Below are 14,014 nucleotides of genomic sequence, written 5' to 3' on the forward strand. Positions count from 1 at the left end.
GGCTCACATCAGCTCTGTAGAGCGTTCAAGCTTATTCAGCATAAGACAACGGAAACAGACATTGCCCTACATCAAAAACAAATATCACAAAATCCTTTCTGGTTCACTGACTGATTCAAACCCAGATTATGCCAATTCCTTTCTGAGTTGGCTTCCAAAAATAAAACTGCTGAGATCCAACATGTACAAGAGATGGTGGCACAACTTGTTTTAAAGCTATGGATTTATCGTAGCATATCCGCAGGCTCAATTTCAGTGATACCCTTCCGAAAGCCCGATCCAAAAGGTCATTATTATATCAACGGGCTAGACTTAAGTGGTACCCATTCAAGACCCCTATCCAAAGGTCATTATCATATCAGCAGGCTAGACTTCAGTGGTACCCATCCAAAAGCCCCACCGAAAAGACCGTTATCAAATCAACAGGCTAGACTTCAGTGGTACACATCCAAAACCCCTACCCAAAGGTCATTATCATATCAGCAGGCTAGACTTCAGTGGTACCCATCCAATAGCCCTATCCAAAGGTGATTATTTTATCAGCAGGCTAGACTTCGGTGGTGCCCATTCAAAAGCCCTATCCAAAAGACCATTATCAAATCAACAGGCTAGACTTCAGTGGTACACATCCAAAACCCCTACCCATCCAAGAGCCCTATCCAAAGGTGATTATCTTATCAGCAGGCTAGACTTCGGTGGTGCCCATTCAAAAGCCCTATCCAAAGGTGATTATCATATCAGCAGGCTAGACTTCGGTGGTACTCATCCAAAAGCCCTATCCTAAGGTCATTATCTTCAACAAAGCATTTGTTGTTCTCAAGTGCATTAAGGGAATAGCATCAGCTTGTTTGTGGGAGAAAATCATTAGAAATGTTCCCTCCTGTAACCAAGGGTCCTGTGGCTTATCTCTTCTCAATGCTGGAAGTACTAACATTCAGGGAAAGGGAAACTGCAGATTCCCCACTATTTGGGCCAAAGATTTTGAATGTACTGCCTGCACCTGGATATTAAGAATAGCAATACTCCGCTTACCTTTAGGAAAGCCTTACAACATTCCACTTGGGTTCTCTTTTTGCAGCACTTACATTTATATGGCATTTTATACTAGTTAGTTAGGGACACTGGCACCTAAAAATAATAATTAAGTTCAAAGGGTGCGCTCCACAAATTAACTAACAACATTAAAATGTTCCATGATGGATGATAATGGTGGAAGTTGAGCTGGAATCATTACAAAAGATAATATTACTGCCTACGAGGAAAAGATGCTGTGACTGATATGACATTTCAGTATCTATCTGCAGGCATGCCCTCCTTACCACACTGGTACAGGGCGTTGATTTTGGAAACATCCAGGTTGCTAAGACCATATCTCTGTCCGATGACTGTGTTTGGATTTGGCTTGGGGACTATGGTCGGCTGTCCAGCTCTGGTAGTGAAAGCATACCTGGGGAAAGGAAGACTTCACAGGTAAAGCCCACAGTGTATGCACCATCATAACGCATTATTCACAGATAGAACTTTACAGCAAGTCCAGCTGAGTCTACAGCGGGAACAGGTGAGGGTCAAATATTTGGTGTTGCTTAAAATGATGCATACCTAAACTCAATCTCAATGTTGTTCTAGAACTAGCCTCCAACAGATCCTGCCCAGCTCAGTCTAAAATTTCTCAGTTCTCCTTTTCATGAGCCTCAAATCCATGTAGGCAACACACACTCCCCTTACCGCCCTCACTCACACTCAGCATCTCAGATCCTAAAAAGACTGATTTGAAAAATGTCTCTAGTGTAGCCTCATGACATTTCCTCTTGTGACCGAGGGTGGCTTTAGTACTGAGGTACCAATCCTCATGCGATTCATCAGCAATGGCTCTTCCACTCTAAACCGAGTTGTTCACCAATTCAGACAACGTTCACCTTTCCATCCCCACATGTGGACTTTCAATTCCATGGGAACAAGTTCAGTAACACAGCCATGACTCAACTTCACTTTCTTACCTTCATCATCTATGGCAGTTCCACACTGTGGTGCCCATATACACCCACCCAGGCATCATTCCGTACCCGCTTCACATACAGAGCATCGATCATAGCCAATGATGTTCACCGACACAGCCATCAGTCCGTACCACGCTTCACATATAGAGCGTTAATCCTAATCAAGGCTGTTCACCAACACAGCCAAGATGGTACTACTCTTCCTCATCCATGGACATCTACTCTGTGTGAACATGTCCACTGAAACAGCCATGACTCAACTTCACTGTCTTACCTTCATCATCTGTGGCAGTTCCACACTGTGGCGACCATATACACCAACCCAGCCATCATCCTGTACCCCGCTTCACATACAGAGCATCGATCCTAACCAATGATGTTCACCAACACAGCCATCATTCCGGACCCCGCTTCACATACAGAGTATCAATCCTAACCAATGATGTTCACCAACACAGCCATCATCCTGTACCATGCTTCACATACAGAGTATCGATCATAGCCAATCATGTGCACTGACACAGCCATCATTCCGGACCCCGCTTCACATACAGAGTATCGATCCTAACCAATCATGTTCACCAACACAGCCATCATTCCGGACCCCGCTTCACATACAGAGTATCGATCCTAACCAATCATGTTCACCAACACAGCCATCATTCGGTACCCCGCTTCATATTCAGAGCGTCAATCACAACCAATGCTGTTCACCAGCAAAGCCATGACTCAACTTCACTTTCTTACCTTCATCATCTACGGCAGTTCCACACTGTTGTGCCCATGTTCACCAGCCCAGCCATCATTCTGTGCTCCGCTTCACATACAGAGCATCGATCCTAACCAATCATCTTCACTGACACAGCTATGACTCAACTTCACTTTCTTACCCTCATCATCATCTTACAGCAGTTCCCTAATTAAAGGTGAAATAAACACCACCCTCTACTTCCCATTCCCAGCAATCTCAGTGCTAATTAAAAAGCTCACATTAGAATGTGATCAGAATCACTGGGTGTGAATTAGGGTTTGATGGACGGAGGATTATAGGGGTGGCGGAGGACATTACCAATGCCATCCCGACGGTACTCCATCACCAACTATAGCCATGACCTCGGCCCAGCAGCCATCTCTACATAATTAAAGAAACCATCATTACTGCAGTTAGTAAAGGTTTTCACTCAGGTTCTGGGGGTCAGTATTTTTTTCTTCCTGTCCCTCAATGTTGGGCTTTTCCATATGATGATGGACAGGATGAAAAACAAATATTACACTGTCCACCCTAAATAAGGCAGGCATTGTAATGCCATTCCTCAGATGGCTGCTACTCCATTGGGCTGCCAGAGGAAGTATTTCATCAACAGAGCCAATAGGAGGTCTGTCGACAGAATACCCATCTTTAAATGAAGCGGGTGGTCCTAGGGTTTGGCGGAGAGGGTATTCCGTCATGTTTGCAAAGGAGTACCCTGTCTGCTAAAATCTAAATCAGTCACTGTCTAGATATAAAAGCCTTTCATCAGAGTTGTAAATTGAAAATCTCTTCGTAGCTGCGCATCGGAGACTTACATCCCATAGTGCATCACGGAGGCGTAGTCGTACTCCAGGCCAAGGTTGTTGGTGTTCTCTCTGTTAAAGTTGCCGATGCTGTCTGTTGAGATGAGCAGACGGTACAGATGAGTTAGTGAGGACTGAGCCTGAAATGGCACATTCCAATAAAGAGAAGGTCCCAGCTCACCAGGGGGGCAGTGCTCCCATGTGTCATTGCAGGGGTTAGGAGTAGTCTAATGGCAAAGCTGTTGAATTGGAACATGGGGGAGAGGGGTCAAATCTGGTCCCGGGAACAAGATCGAAAAGCCTGTGATTTGAGGTTAATCGCTTCAATATGTGATATGGAGTTGTAAAATTCTAAATTTAAATCCTATTTAATGAAGAGCACCACTGAATTGTAGCTGCATTTTATAGCGCTTACTATTCTTGACAAGGCCTGCAGCACTTTATTCCGGGAGCACACTACTCCAGGCACCCAAGGCCGAATGGTTAATCCAGTGGTTGTTGGTTATTGGGATACATCTTGTGCTCTCAAGAAAACCATTCCAAGCATTTACTCCAGTTTCTTTGAGGAAGAGACAATGATCTGGGGTTAGTGGTGCTCATTTGGGAGGTGGAAGGAGTATGTGAGTTCATGGAGATGATTTGTGGGATTAATGCCTGAGCGAGATTAGGTGGTATTAGTTTGCAGGTATGACTTTCAAGAAAGAGGTGATTTAGGTCAACATTTGAAAGAGAATGAGGACATTAACAGAAATGCAATAGTAAAGATTAAGGCAAACATGCTTGTGACGTAAAGTAGGCTGTGCTCAGAGAGAAGAGACATGCAGAATATAAAATATAAGGAGATAGTCAGTCCAGTGAAAGGGAGAGGGGAGTTTTTCATGCAGTTTTGGGAATACAGAGGAGGCTTTTTGAGAAGCCATGCAATCGAAGAATGAAAAAACTGTAGAAAGAAACAACATTATTTGTATGTGAGATAGTGGAGTAAGAAAGAGTGGTGCTCAAGGCGCTGTACATCCCAACCAGCCCTGGGCCCTGTTAACAACGCATGCTTTGTGTCGGGTTTATGTTACTTTTCTAATTCAAACCCAAATTAAAGTGTTCAGGTGGAATTTACAATCCAACGCTAATCGCGATATGAGTTGAATTGTAACCCAAAGTAACAAAAAGTTATGCTTTGCGCTGCCTGGCATTACTTTGCGTCAAGGGGGTGTTCTATGGCTGGTGTACAGGTGTTACTACGCCTTCACCCATGGGTTTTGACATAAATCCATATCTACAAAACACTTTAAACAGATTTGGGCCAAACCCTCTGCCTCTTCAAGGCAAGTGTACCGGGGTGAAATATTTTCATTTCTCCTTGTTTTCCCCCTTTGCATGTTGCTGCATGGTTCAGCACACCTACAACGTGGGAAAAGTCTTAAAGCCTAGTTTTTGTATTGAAAGGGACCCTTTTCTGCACAAAGACTGTGCTTCAGACAATGCATACATTCTAGCACTATGGCGCAAGGGTCCCTGTGTTGGTGCATGTCTGCTTAAAGTCTGCCACCAGCGCTGCGAGGCAGCAGAGTAGCGCCACATCATAGTATTTCATTCACACAATGCAGCGCAGCAACTTAAGCTGAACACTTCTGTGCAAATCTGTACCCCGTGTCTCCGAAGCGGGCACTGATGTTAGCATTCACTGATCCTCGTTATCGATTTCAGGAAAATGCATTTTAACCACAGGTCATAATTTATCCTATGCCAGGCAATTTTTATGTGGGCAAAGAATAAACAGATTAAAATGAAGCATTGCTCCTGTTAATGCCCTCAGCAGAGGTGACCTTTGTGAAAAGGACACCAGACTGTGACAGTAACAAATATTGATCACCGTAACCAGGGGTCAGATTGGTTGAACGGGTGTGTTGGCGGGTATCTGTGATCAAACCTAAGCTGAACCAATCAGGTGTTCAAATCAGTGCCAAGGTGTGCCCAGTAGCAATCTGAGTTCTACTCAGTTTTCCCTCTCATTGGTAAGTGGAGCCCGGGGGTGACACTGACCGGGCGAGATGTTCTCCGTCATGATGGTCACGTAGCTGTCGCGGTCGCTGCGGTTCTGCTCGTGGTAGAAGCCCAGGGAATGGGTCAGCTCATGCTGGATGGTTCCTTTCGACAGACATCCCCCGGGAAGAGATACCTCCTGAGTGCCTCCTGTCTTCCCGATGTATGACCAGCACCTACGGGAGAAGATGGACCAGGGAGACCCATAGATTACTGCAATGGCAAATTTAGAGAAAGAATATTACAATTTTACTACATACAAGTGATCTGCCTGTGTGTCTCCTCTTTGACTGTAGCTATCTGCAAGGGATGAGGGGTTCTAGGAAAAGACAATGTGCAGTCTAGGTTGTGATGAAAGATCCTGCATCCAAAGGAAAGCTGTGCCATCCTGCACCAGTCTGATTCATTTCTGATCTACCCTGTAATATTTTCTCCCAGTGGACTCCACATCAATCTGCACTGTAGCCCCTTGGGATCGGTCTTCCACCTCAATCTCAAAACCTTTCTGTTTGATAACCTCTCTTATGGTTGTGTAATCTTACAGTTCTCCCATCACTTTCATGAGCTCTCCGCTAGCGCCTTCGACACCTCCCTGGAGGTAGCTGTGGGCTCTATAAATGCCATGAATTGAATTCAATTTGTGACTATTGTCTGCCTGGGGGACAGACCTACCAGCTGCCCATGGGTAATTCGGCTCAGTCCCCCATAACTGGGATCCATATTCCATCGTCAGTGTTCTGGTTGCGTGTGGCATGATGCATGTGTGTTGTGCAGCTGTGAAAGCATATAAATTGAGAGTGGTGTCCTAAAATCATGAGTCCCTTCTGGATGTGTTTATATTTTGTGTACTTGTTTCCGCCTCTGCAATCTTTGCATTTAGACTTCGTGGATCTATGGGTGGGACTAGAATATAAAGCACATCTCTTTTTTGCTAGGCCCAACATTTTTGTCCAGCAAAAGGCTCTGAGACCCCCAAATGCCTTGTGTTGTGATAGGCATCGAATAGAGAGAATTGGCCAGTCAAACATCAGACATTTCAAAGTCAGGCTGGTGCACTGTAGCACTTTGTCTGGCACCTTTGCTCCTCTGAGCAGGAGGATTATAAACACCACCCTATTGAAAGCGTGAAGCCGTAGCAGAGAACAGCATCATATCTGCCCATGGACAGTCTATCACGGAGAGTCCTCTGCCCATGGAAAGCCTTTCACTGAGAGTCCACTGCCCATGGAAAGTCTATCATTGAGAGTCCTCTGCCCATGGAAAGTCTATCATTGAGAGTCCATTGCCCATGGAAAGTCTATCACGGAGAGTCCTCTGCCCATGGAAAGTCTATCATTGAGAGTCCATTGCCCATGGAAAGCCTTTCACTGAGAGTGCACTACCCATGGGAAGCCTTTCACTGAGAGTCCACTGCCCATGGGAAGTCTATCACGGAGAGTCCTCTGCCCATGCAAAGTCTATCATTGAGAGTCCACTGCCCATGGACAGTCTATCATTGAGAGTCCATTGCCCATGGAAAGTCTATCACGGAGAGTCCTCTGCCCATGTAAAGTCTATCATTGAGAGTCCACTGCCCATGGACAGTCTATCATTGAGAGTCCATTGCCCATGGGAAGTCTATCACGGAGAGTCCTCTGCCCATGCAAAGTCTATCATTGAGAGTCCACTGCCCATGGACAGTCTATCATTGAGAGTCCATTGCCCATGGAAAGTCTATCATGGAGAGTCCTCTGCCCATGGAAAGCCTTTCACTGAGAGTGCACTACCCATGGGAAGCCTTTCACTGAGAGAACACTGCCCATGGGAAGTCTATCACGGAGAGTCCTCTGCCCATGCAAAGTCTATCATTGAGAGTCCACTGCCCATGGAAAGCCTTTCACTGAGAGTGTACTACCCATGGGAAGCCTTTCACTGAGAGAACACTGCCCATGGGAAGTCTATCACGGAGAGTCCACTGCCCATGGAAAGTCTATCATTGAGAGTCCATTGCCCATGGAAAGTCTATCATTGAGAGTCCATTGCCCATGGAAAGTCTATCATTGAGAGTCCACTGCCCATGGAAAGTCTATCATTGAGAGTCCACTGCCCATGGGAAGCCTTTCACTGAGAGTCCACTACCCATGGGAAGCCTTTCACTGAGAGAACACTGCCCATGGGAAGTCTATCACGGAGAGTCCTCTGCCAATGCAAAGTCTATCATTGAGAGTCCACTGCCCATGGACAGTCTATCACGGAGAGTCCTCTGCCCATGGACAGTCTATCACGGAGAGTCCACTGCCCATGGAAAGTCTATCATTGAGAGTCCATTGCCCATGGACAGTCTATCATGGAGAGTCCACTGCCCATGGAAAGTCTATCATTGAGAGTCCATTGCCCATGGACAGTCTATCATTGAGAGTCCACTGCCCATGCAAAGTCTATCATTGAGAGTCCATTGCCCATGGACAGTCTATCATTGAGAGTCCATTGCCCATGGACAGTCTATCATTGAGAGTCCATTGCCCATGGACAGTCTATCATTGAGAGTCCACTGCCCATGGAAAGTCTTTCACTGAGAGTGCCCTGCTCATGGGAAGCCTTTCACTGAGAGTCCACTGCCCATGGAAAGTCTTTCACTGAGAGTCCATTGCCCATGGAAAGCCTTTCACTGAGAGTCCACTGCCCATGGAAAGCCTTTCACTGAGAGTCCACTACCCATGGAAAGTCTTTCACTGAGTGCCCACTGCCCATGGAAAGCCTTTCACCGAGTGCCCACTGCCCATGGAAAGTCTTTCACTGAGAGTCCACTGCCCATGGAAAGCCTTTCACTGAGAGTCCACTGCCCATGGAAAGTCTTTCACTGAGTGCCCACTGCCCATGGAAAGCCTTTCACCGAGTTCCCACTGCCCATGGAAAGTCTTTCACTGAGAGTCCACTGCCCATGGAAAGCCTTTCACTGAGAGTCCACTGCCCATGGAAAGTCTTTCACTGAGTGCCCACTGCCAATGGAAAGCCTTTCACCGAGTGCCCACTGCCCATGGAAAGTCTTTCACTGAGAGTCCACTGCCCATGGAAAGCCTTTCACTGAGAGTCCACTGCCCATGGAAAGCCTTTCACTTAGAGTGCCCTGCCCATGGAAAGTCTTTAACTGAGAGACTTCTGCCCATGGAAAGTTTATCATTGAGAGTCCACTGCCCATGGAAAGTCTTTCACTGAGAGTCTTCTGCCCATGGAAAGTCTATCATTGAGAGTCCATTGCCCATGGAAAGTCTATCATGGAGAGTCCATTGCCCATGGAAAGTCTTTCACCGAGAGTCCATTGCCCATGGAAAGTCTTTTATTGAGAGTCTTCTGCCCATGGAAAGTCTATCATTGAGAGTCCATTGCCCATGGAAAGTCTATCATGGAGAGTCCATTGCCCATGGAAAGTCTTTCACTGAGAGTTCTCTGCCCATGGAAAGTCTATCATTGAATGTCCATTGCCCATGGAAAGTCTTTCACTGAGAGTCCACTGCCCATGGAAAGTCTTTCACCGAGAGTCCACTGCCCATGGAAAGTCTTTTACTGAGAGTCTTCTGCCCATGGAAAGTCTATCATTGAGAGTCCATTGCCCATGGAAAGTCTTTATCTGAGAGTCCTCTGTCCATGGAAAGTTTTTCACTGAGAGTCCACTGCCCATGAAAAGTCTATCACTGAGAGTCCACTGCCCATGGAAAGCCTTTCACTGAGAGTCCACTGCCCATGGAAAGTCTATCATTGAGAGTCCATTGCCCATGGACAGTCTATCACGGAGAGTCCACTGCCCATGGAAAGTCTTTATCTGAGAGTCCTCTGTCCATGGAAAGTTTTTCACTGAGAGTCCACTGCCCATGGAAAGCCTTTCACCGAGAGTCCACTGCCCATGGAAAGTCTTTTACTGAGAGTCTTCTGCCCATGGAAAGTCTATCATTGAGAGTCCATTGCCCATGGAAAGTCTTTATCTGAGAGTCCTCTGTCCATGGAAAGTTTTTCACTGAGAGTCCACTGCCCATGGAAAGTCTATCACTGAGAGTCCACTGCCCATGGAAAGCCTTTCACTGAGAGTCCACTGCCCATGGAAAGTCTTTCACTGAGAGTCTTCTGCCCATGGAAAGTCTTTCACTGAGAGTGCCCTGCCCATGGAAAGTCTTTCACTGAGAGTCCACTGCCCATGGAATGTCTTTCACTGAGAGTCTTCTGCCCATGGAACGTCTTTCACTGAGAGTGCCCTGCCCATGGAAAGTCTTTCACTGAGAGTGCCCTGCCCATGGAAAGTCTTTCACTGAGAGTCCTCTGCCCATGGAAAGCCTTTCACTGAGAGTGCCCTGCTCATGGAATGCCTTTCACTGAGAGTCCTCTGCCCATGGAAAGTCTTTCACTGAGAGTCCTCTGCCCATGGAAAGTATTTCAGTGGGAGTGCCCTGCCCATGGAAAGTCTTTCACTGAGAGGCCCTGCCCATGGAAAGTCTTTCACTGAGAGTGCCCTGCCCATGGAAAGTCTTTCACTGAGAGTCCTCTGCCCATGGAAAGCCTTTCACTGAGATTGCCCTGCTCATGGAATGCCTTTCACTGAGAGTCCTCTGCCCATGGAAAGTCTTTCACTGAGAGTCCTCTGCCCATGGAAAGCCTTTCACTGAGAGTCCTCTGCCCATGGAAAGCCTTTCACTGAGAGTGCCCTGCTCATTGAAAGCCTTTCACTGAGAGTCCTCTGCCCATGGAAAGTCTTTCACTGAGAGTCCTCTGCCCATGGAAAGTCTTTCACTGATAGTCTTCTGCCCATGGAAAGTCTATCACTGAGAGTCCATTGCCCATGGAAAGCCTTTCACTGAGTGCCAACTGCCCATGGAAAATCTTTCACTGAGAGTCCACTGCCCATGGAAAGCCTTTCACTGAGAGTCCACTGCCCATGAAAAGTCTTTCAATGAGAGTCCTCTGCCCATGGAAAGTCTTTCACTGAGATTTCACTGCCCATGGAAAGTCTTTCACTGAGAGTCTTCTGCCCATGGAAAGTCTTTCACTGAGAGTCCACTGCCCATGGAAAGTCTATCACTGAGAGTCCACTGCCCATGGAAAGTCTTTCACTGAGAGTGCCCTGCCCATGGAAAGCCTTTCACTGAGTGCCAACTGCACATGGAAAGCCTTTCACTGAGAGTGCCCACTGCCCATGGAAATGCTTTCACTGAGTACCCACTGCCCATGGAAAGTCTTTCACTGAGTGCCCACTGCCCATGGAAAGTCTTTCACTGAGAGTCTTCTGTCCATGGAAAGTCTTTCACTGAGAGTCTTCTGTCCATGGAAAGGCTTTCACTGAGAGTCTTTCGCCCATGGAAAGTCTTTCACTGAGAGTGCCCTGCTCATTGAACGTCTTTCACTGAGAGTCCTCTGCCCATGGAAAGTCTTTCACTGAGAGTCTTCTGCCCATGGAAAGCCTTTGACTGAGAGTCCTCTGCCCATGGAAACTGTTTCACTGAGTGTCCACTGCCCATGGAAACCCTTTCACTGAAAGTCCTCTGCCCATGGAAAGTCTTTCACTGAGAGTCCACTGCCCATGGAAAGTCTTTCACTGAGAGTGCCCACTGCCCATGGAAAGTCTTTCACTGAGAGTGCACTGCCCATGGAAAGTCTTTCACTGAGAGTCCACTGCCCATGGAAAGTCTTTCACTGAGAGTGCCCTGCTCATGGGAAGCCTATCACGGAGAGTGCCCTGCTCATGGAAAGCCTTTCACTGAGAGTGCCCTGCTCATGGAAAGCCTTTCACTTAGAGTCTTCTGCCCATAGAAAGCCTTTCATTGAGTGCCCACTGCCCATGGAAAGTCTTTCACTGAGAGTGCCCACTGCCCATGGCAAGCCTTTCACTGAGAGTCCACTGCCCATGGAAAGTCTTTCACTGAGAGTGCCCACTGCCCATGGAAAGTCTTTCACTGAGAGTGCCCTGCTCATGGGAAGCCTATCACGGAGAGTGCCCTGCTCATGGAAAGCCTTTCACTGAGAGTGCCCTGCCCATGGAAAGTCTTTCACTGAGAGTCTTCTGCCCAAGGAAAGTCTTTCACTGAGAGTCCTCTGCCCATGGAAAGCCTTTCACTGAGTGCCAACTGTCCATGGAAAGTCTTTTACTGAGAGTCCACTGGCCATGAAAAGTCTTTCACTTAAATTTTACAGCCAACAGAGGGGCGTCTCCCACTGATAGTTTCCAGCTCTTGAGGGTCATATCTCAGTAGAGGATCCATCACTAACACTCTACGGACCATGAGCAGCCCTTTGATGAGCGCTCACACCCCATGGAGGATCATCTCTCACTGCGAACCCACACCCATGTACGGTCTATCATTGAAAATCCACCTCGCATGTAGGGTCTTTCACAGTGAGTTTGCAACCCAAAGAGGGTCATCATGGACAGTCCTGGACCCATGGAGGGCCTCACACGTAGAGAACACAACCCCTGGGGTACCTCAGTGAGAGCCCACAGAACATGGATGGACATTCCCTGAGGCAACAAAAACCATGGAGAGTCTCTAGGTGGTAGTCAACAGTTCAGTGATGCTCACTAATTTAGGGCTCGCAGCCAACTTTAGGTCATTGCTCATTTCGGGTTTTTTACCACGTTATCAAGTTGTTTTTTATATTGACCTAAAAAGATAAAGAGTTTAGACATATTATTCTAAACTAAACATCTACGGTCAGTCCTTGGTGTGTCCTGTGCTCTTACCCATCCACAGGCAGGGTCTGGAGGTAATGAATCTATCCAACGGATCTATATCTGGTGCGATGCTGAATGTAGGATCTGTCCTTAGGGTGTCCTGTGCTCTTATCCATCCTCATTGCAAAAAACACAGTTGATGGACAGAATACAGAACAATGTCTTACATTCACCCTATTACAATGATCTGGGCCTAAATCCATCGTTTTTTTGCACTCCACACCACCCTAGGTCAGACACTGGCTATATGCAAATCAGCCTTGACCCTGTGCCTCATGGAAACAGTCCAGCCCGAACTACCAAGCCATGTCTTTCCTAGACCGGAATCAAGCATCCAAAGACCGGTTTCTGGCTATCAGCCTTCTTCAGCCTGGATAGCTTGACTCCAGTGATGTGGAGAGCCTGGGACTCACGTCTGAGCATACCCAGTCCACTCGGGGTGAAAATTGCAAAAAACACAGTTGATGGACAGAATGGAGAACAATGTCTTACATTCACCCCAGTACAAAGATCTGGGCCTAAGTGGGCGTGGCCAAGATGGTGGCTTGTTCTCCGGAGGCTCCCCGTCCTCGTTCCCCGAATTGAGTCTTAAAGCGGACCATTTCCTCTTCTGGCAGCGGGGCCGGCACCGGCAAGAGCAGGAGACTCCCCTGCAGGGCTCGGGAGTTCCGGTGGCCCTTGGGGACGGAGCGGTGACTGACAAGGCGGAGCAGCCAGAGGAGATCGGCGGAGAGGCGGGAGGTGGTGATCCCCTGCCCTGGCGCGTGAAGCAAGCAAATCCTCCGCCTCCAACTACTGGCCGGTGGGGCTGCTCCGAGACCTTCCCTGGTTGGAGTAGGGATCCAGAAGAGACGTTCGCAGGGGCATGACGGCGGACTTCGGTGGACGGCCTGGGAGGAGCGGCACTCACGAGGCCGGATCTGGATGATACTCGAGGCCTGAGAGCGCCGTCGCGGGGCGTTGGCCCGACCCCCCCGAGGAGGAGGCATAGCCACGGGCGAATGTGCAGACTTTTGCGCTGGGGAGTAAATTAGGAGGGAAACTGAGATGGCGCACAACAAGACCAGGCTCCCTGGCTGAAACCGCCACGAGGCGCTGAGATCCAGTGCGGCCCGGGCCCGGACCCGAGAGGACCTCGATCCCCCCATCCCGGCTCTCCCACCACACCTCGACAGGATCCCAGTTGAGAGGACAGCAAGCAGCCTTGCCACAAGGAGAGAGGATGTCCTCTTCCAATCGCAAAGGCAACCACACCATAACCGAACTGCTGGGCAAAGGCCCCTCGAAGGCCGACAAAAGCCCTGACAAGCCGGCTCAGGCTCCCCCACCTAAAGGGAAGGATCTCGGCGAGGGGGAGGCCCCTGCGACCAAAGCCTTCATGGAGACTCTCTTCGCCTCTCTCAAAGAGGACTTCAACTCCCTCCGACAAGAAATGGCGGGGGAGTTTAAGGAGCTGCGCCGGGACATCGATGACTTGGGGGAAAGAGTGGCCGCCACTGAACTCGCGGGACAGGCTAGGAGCGAGGAAGTGGAATTTCTGAGGCAAGAAATTATCAGACTTAACGACCAACAGACTGATCTCCAATGGCACACGGAGGATCTGGAAAACCGTTCAAGGCGCAATAATATCCGGGTCCGTGATGTGCCGCCCAAAGCAGAGGGGGATGACATGACAGGATACTTGCAGACTCTGTTCCGATCGGTGCTGGACGAGAGCTAGGACTTCGAA

At 48.2% G+C, this 14,014-nt stretch overlaps 1 protein-coding gene across 1 annotated transcript in view; it reads right to left on the reverse strand.

Moving 5' to 3' along the window:
• LOC147725053 (embryonic protein UVS.2-like) overlaps positions 1–14,014 on the reverse strand; it is a 78,451-nt gene that overhangs the window by 40,959 nt on the left and 23,478 nt on the right. The window contains exons 6-8 of the mRNA XM_086918150.1: positions 5,592–5,767; positions 3,564–3,645; positions 1,320–1,447 (exon numbers count right to left, since the gene is read on the reverse strand). Coding sequence (XP_086774276.1) covers positions 1,320–1,447; positions 3,564–3,645; positions 5,592–5,767 — 386 coding nt within the window. The remainder of the gene's footprint in view (positions 1–1,319; positions 1,448–3,563; positions 3,646–5,591; positions 5,768–14,014) is intronic.

This window comes from Lissotriton vulgaris, chromosome 4_1 (assembly GCF_964263255.1).
Source record: "Lissotriton vulgaris chromosome 4_1, aLisVul1.2, whole genome shotgun sequence".
In the NCBI taxonomy this organism is placed as follows: domain Eukaryota; kingdom Metazoa; phylum Chordata; class Amphibia; order Caudata; family Salamandridae; genus Lissotriton; species Lissotriton vulgaris.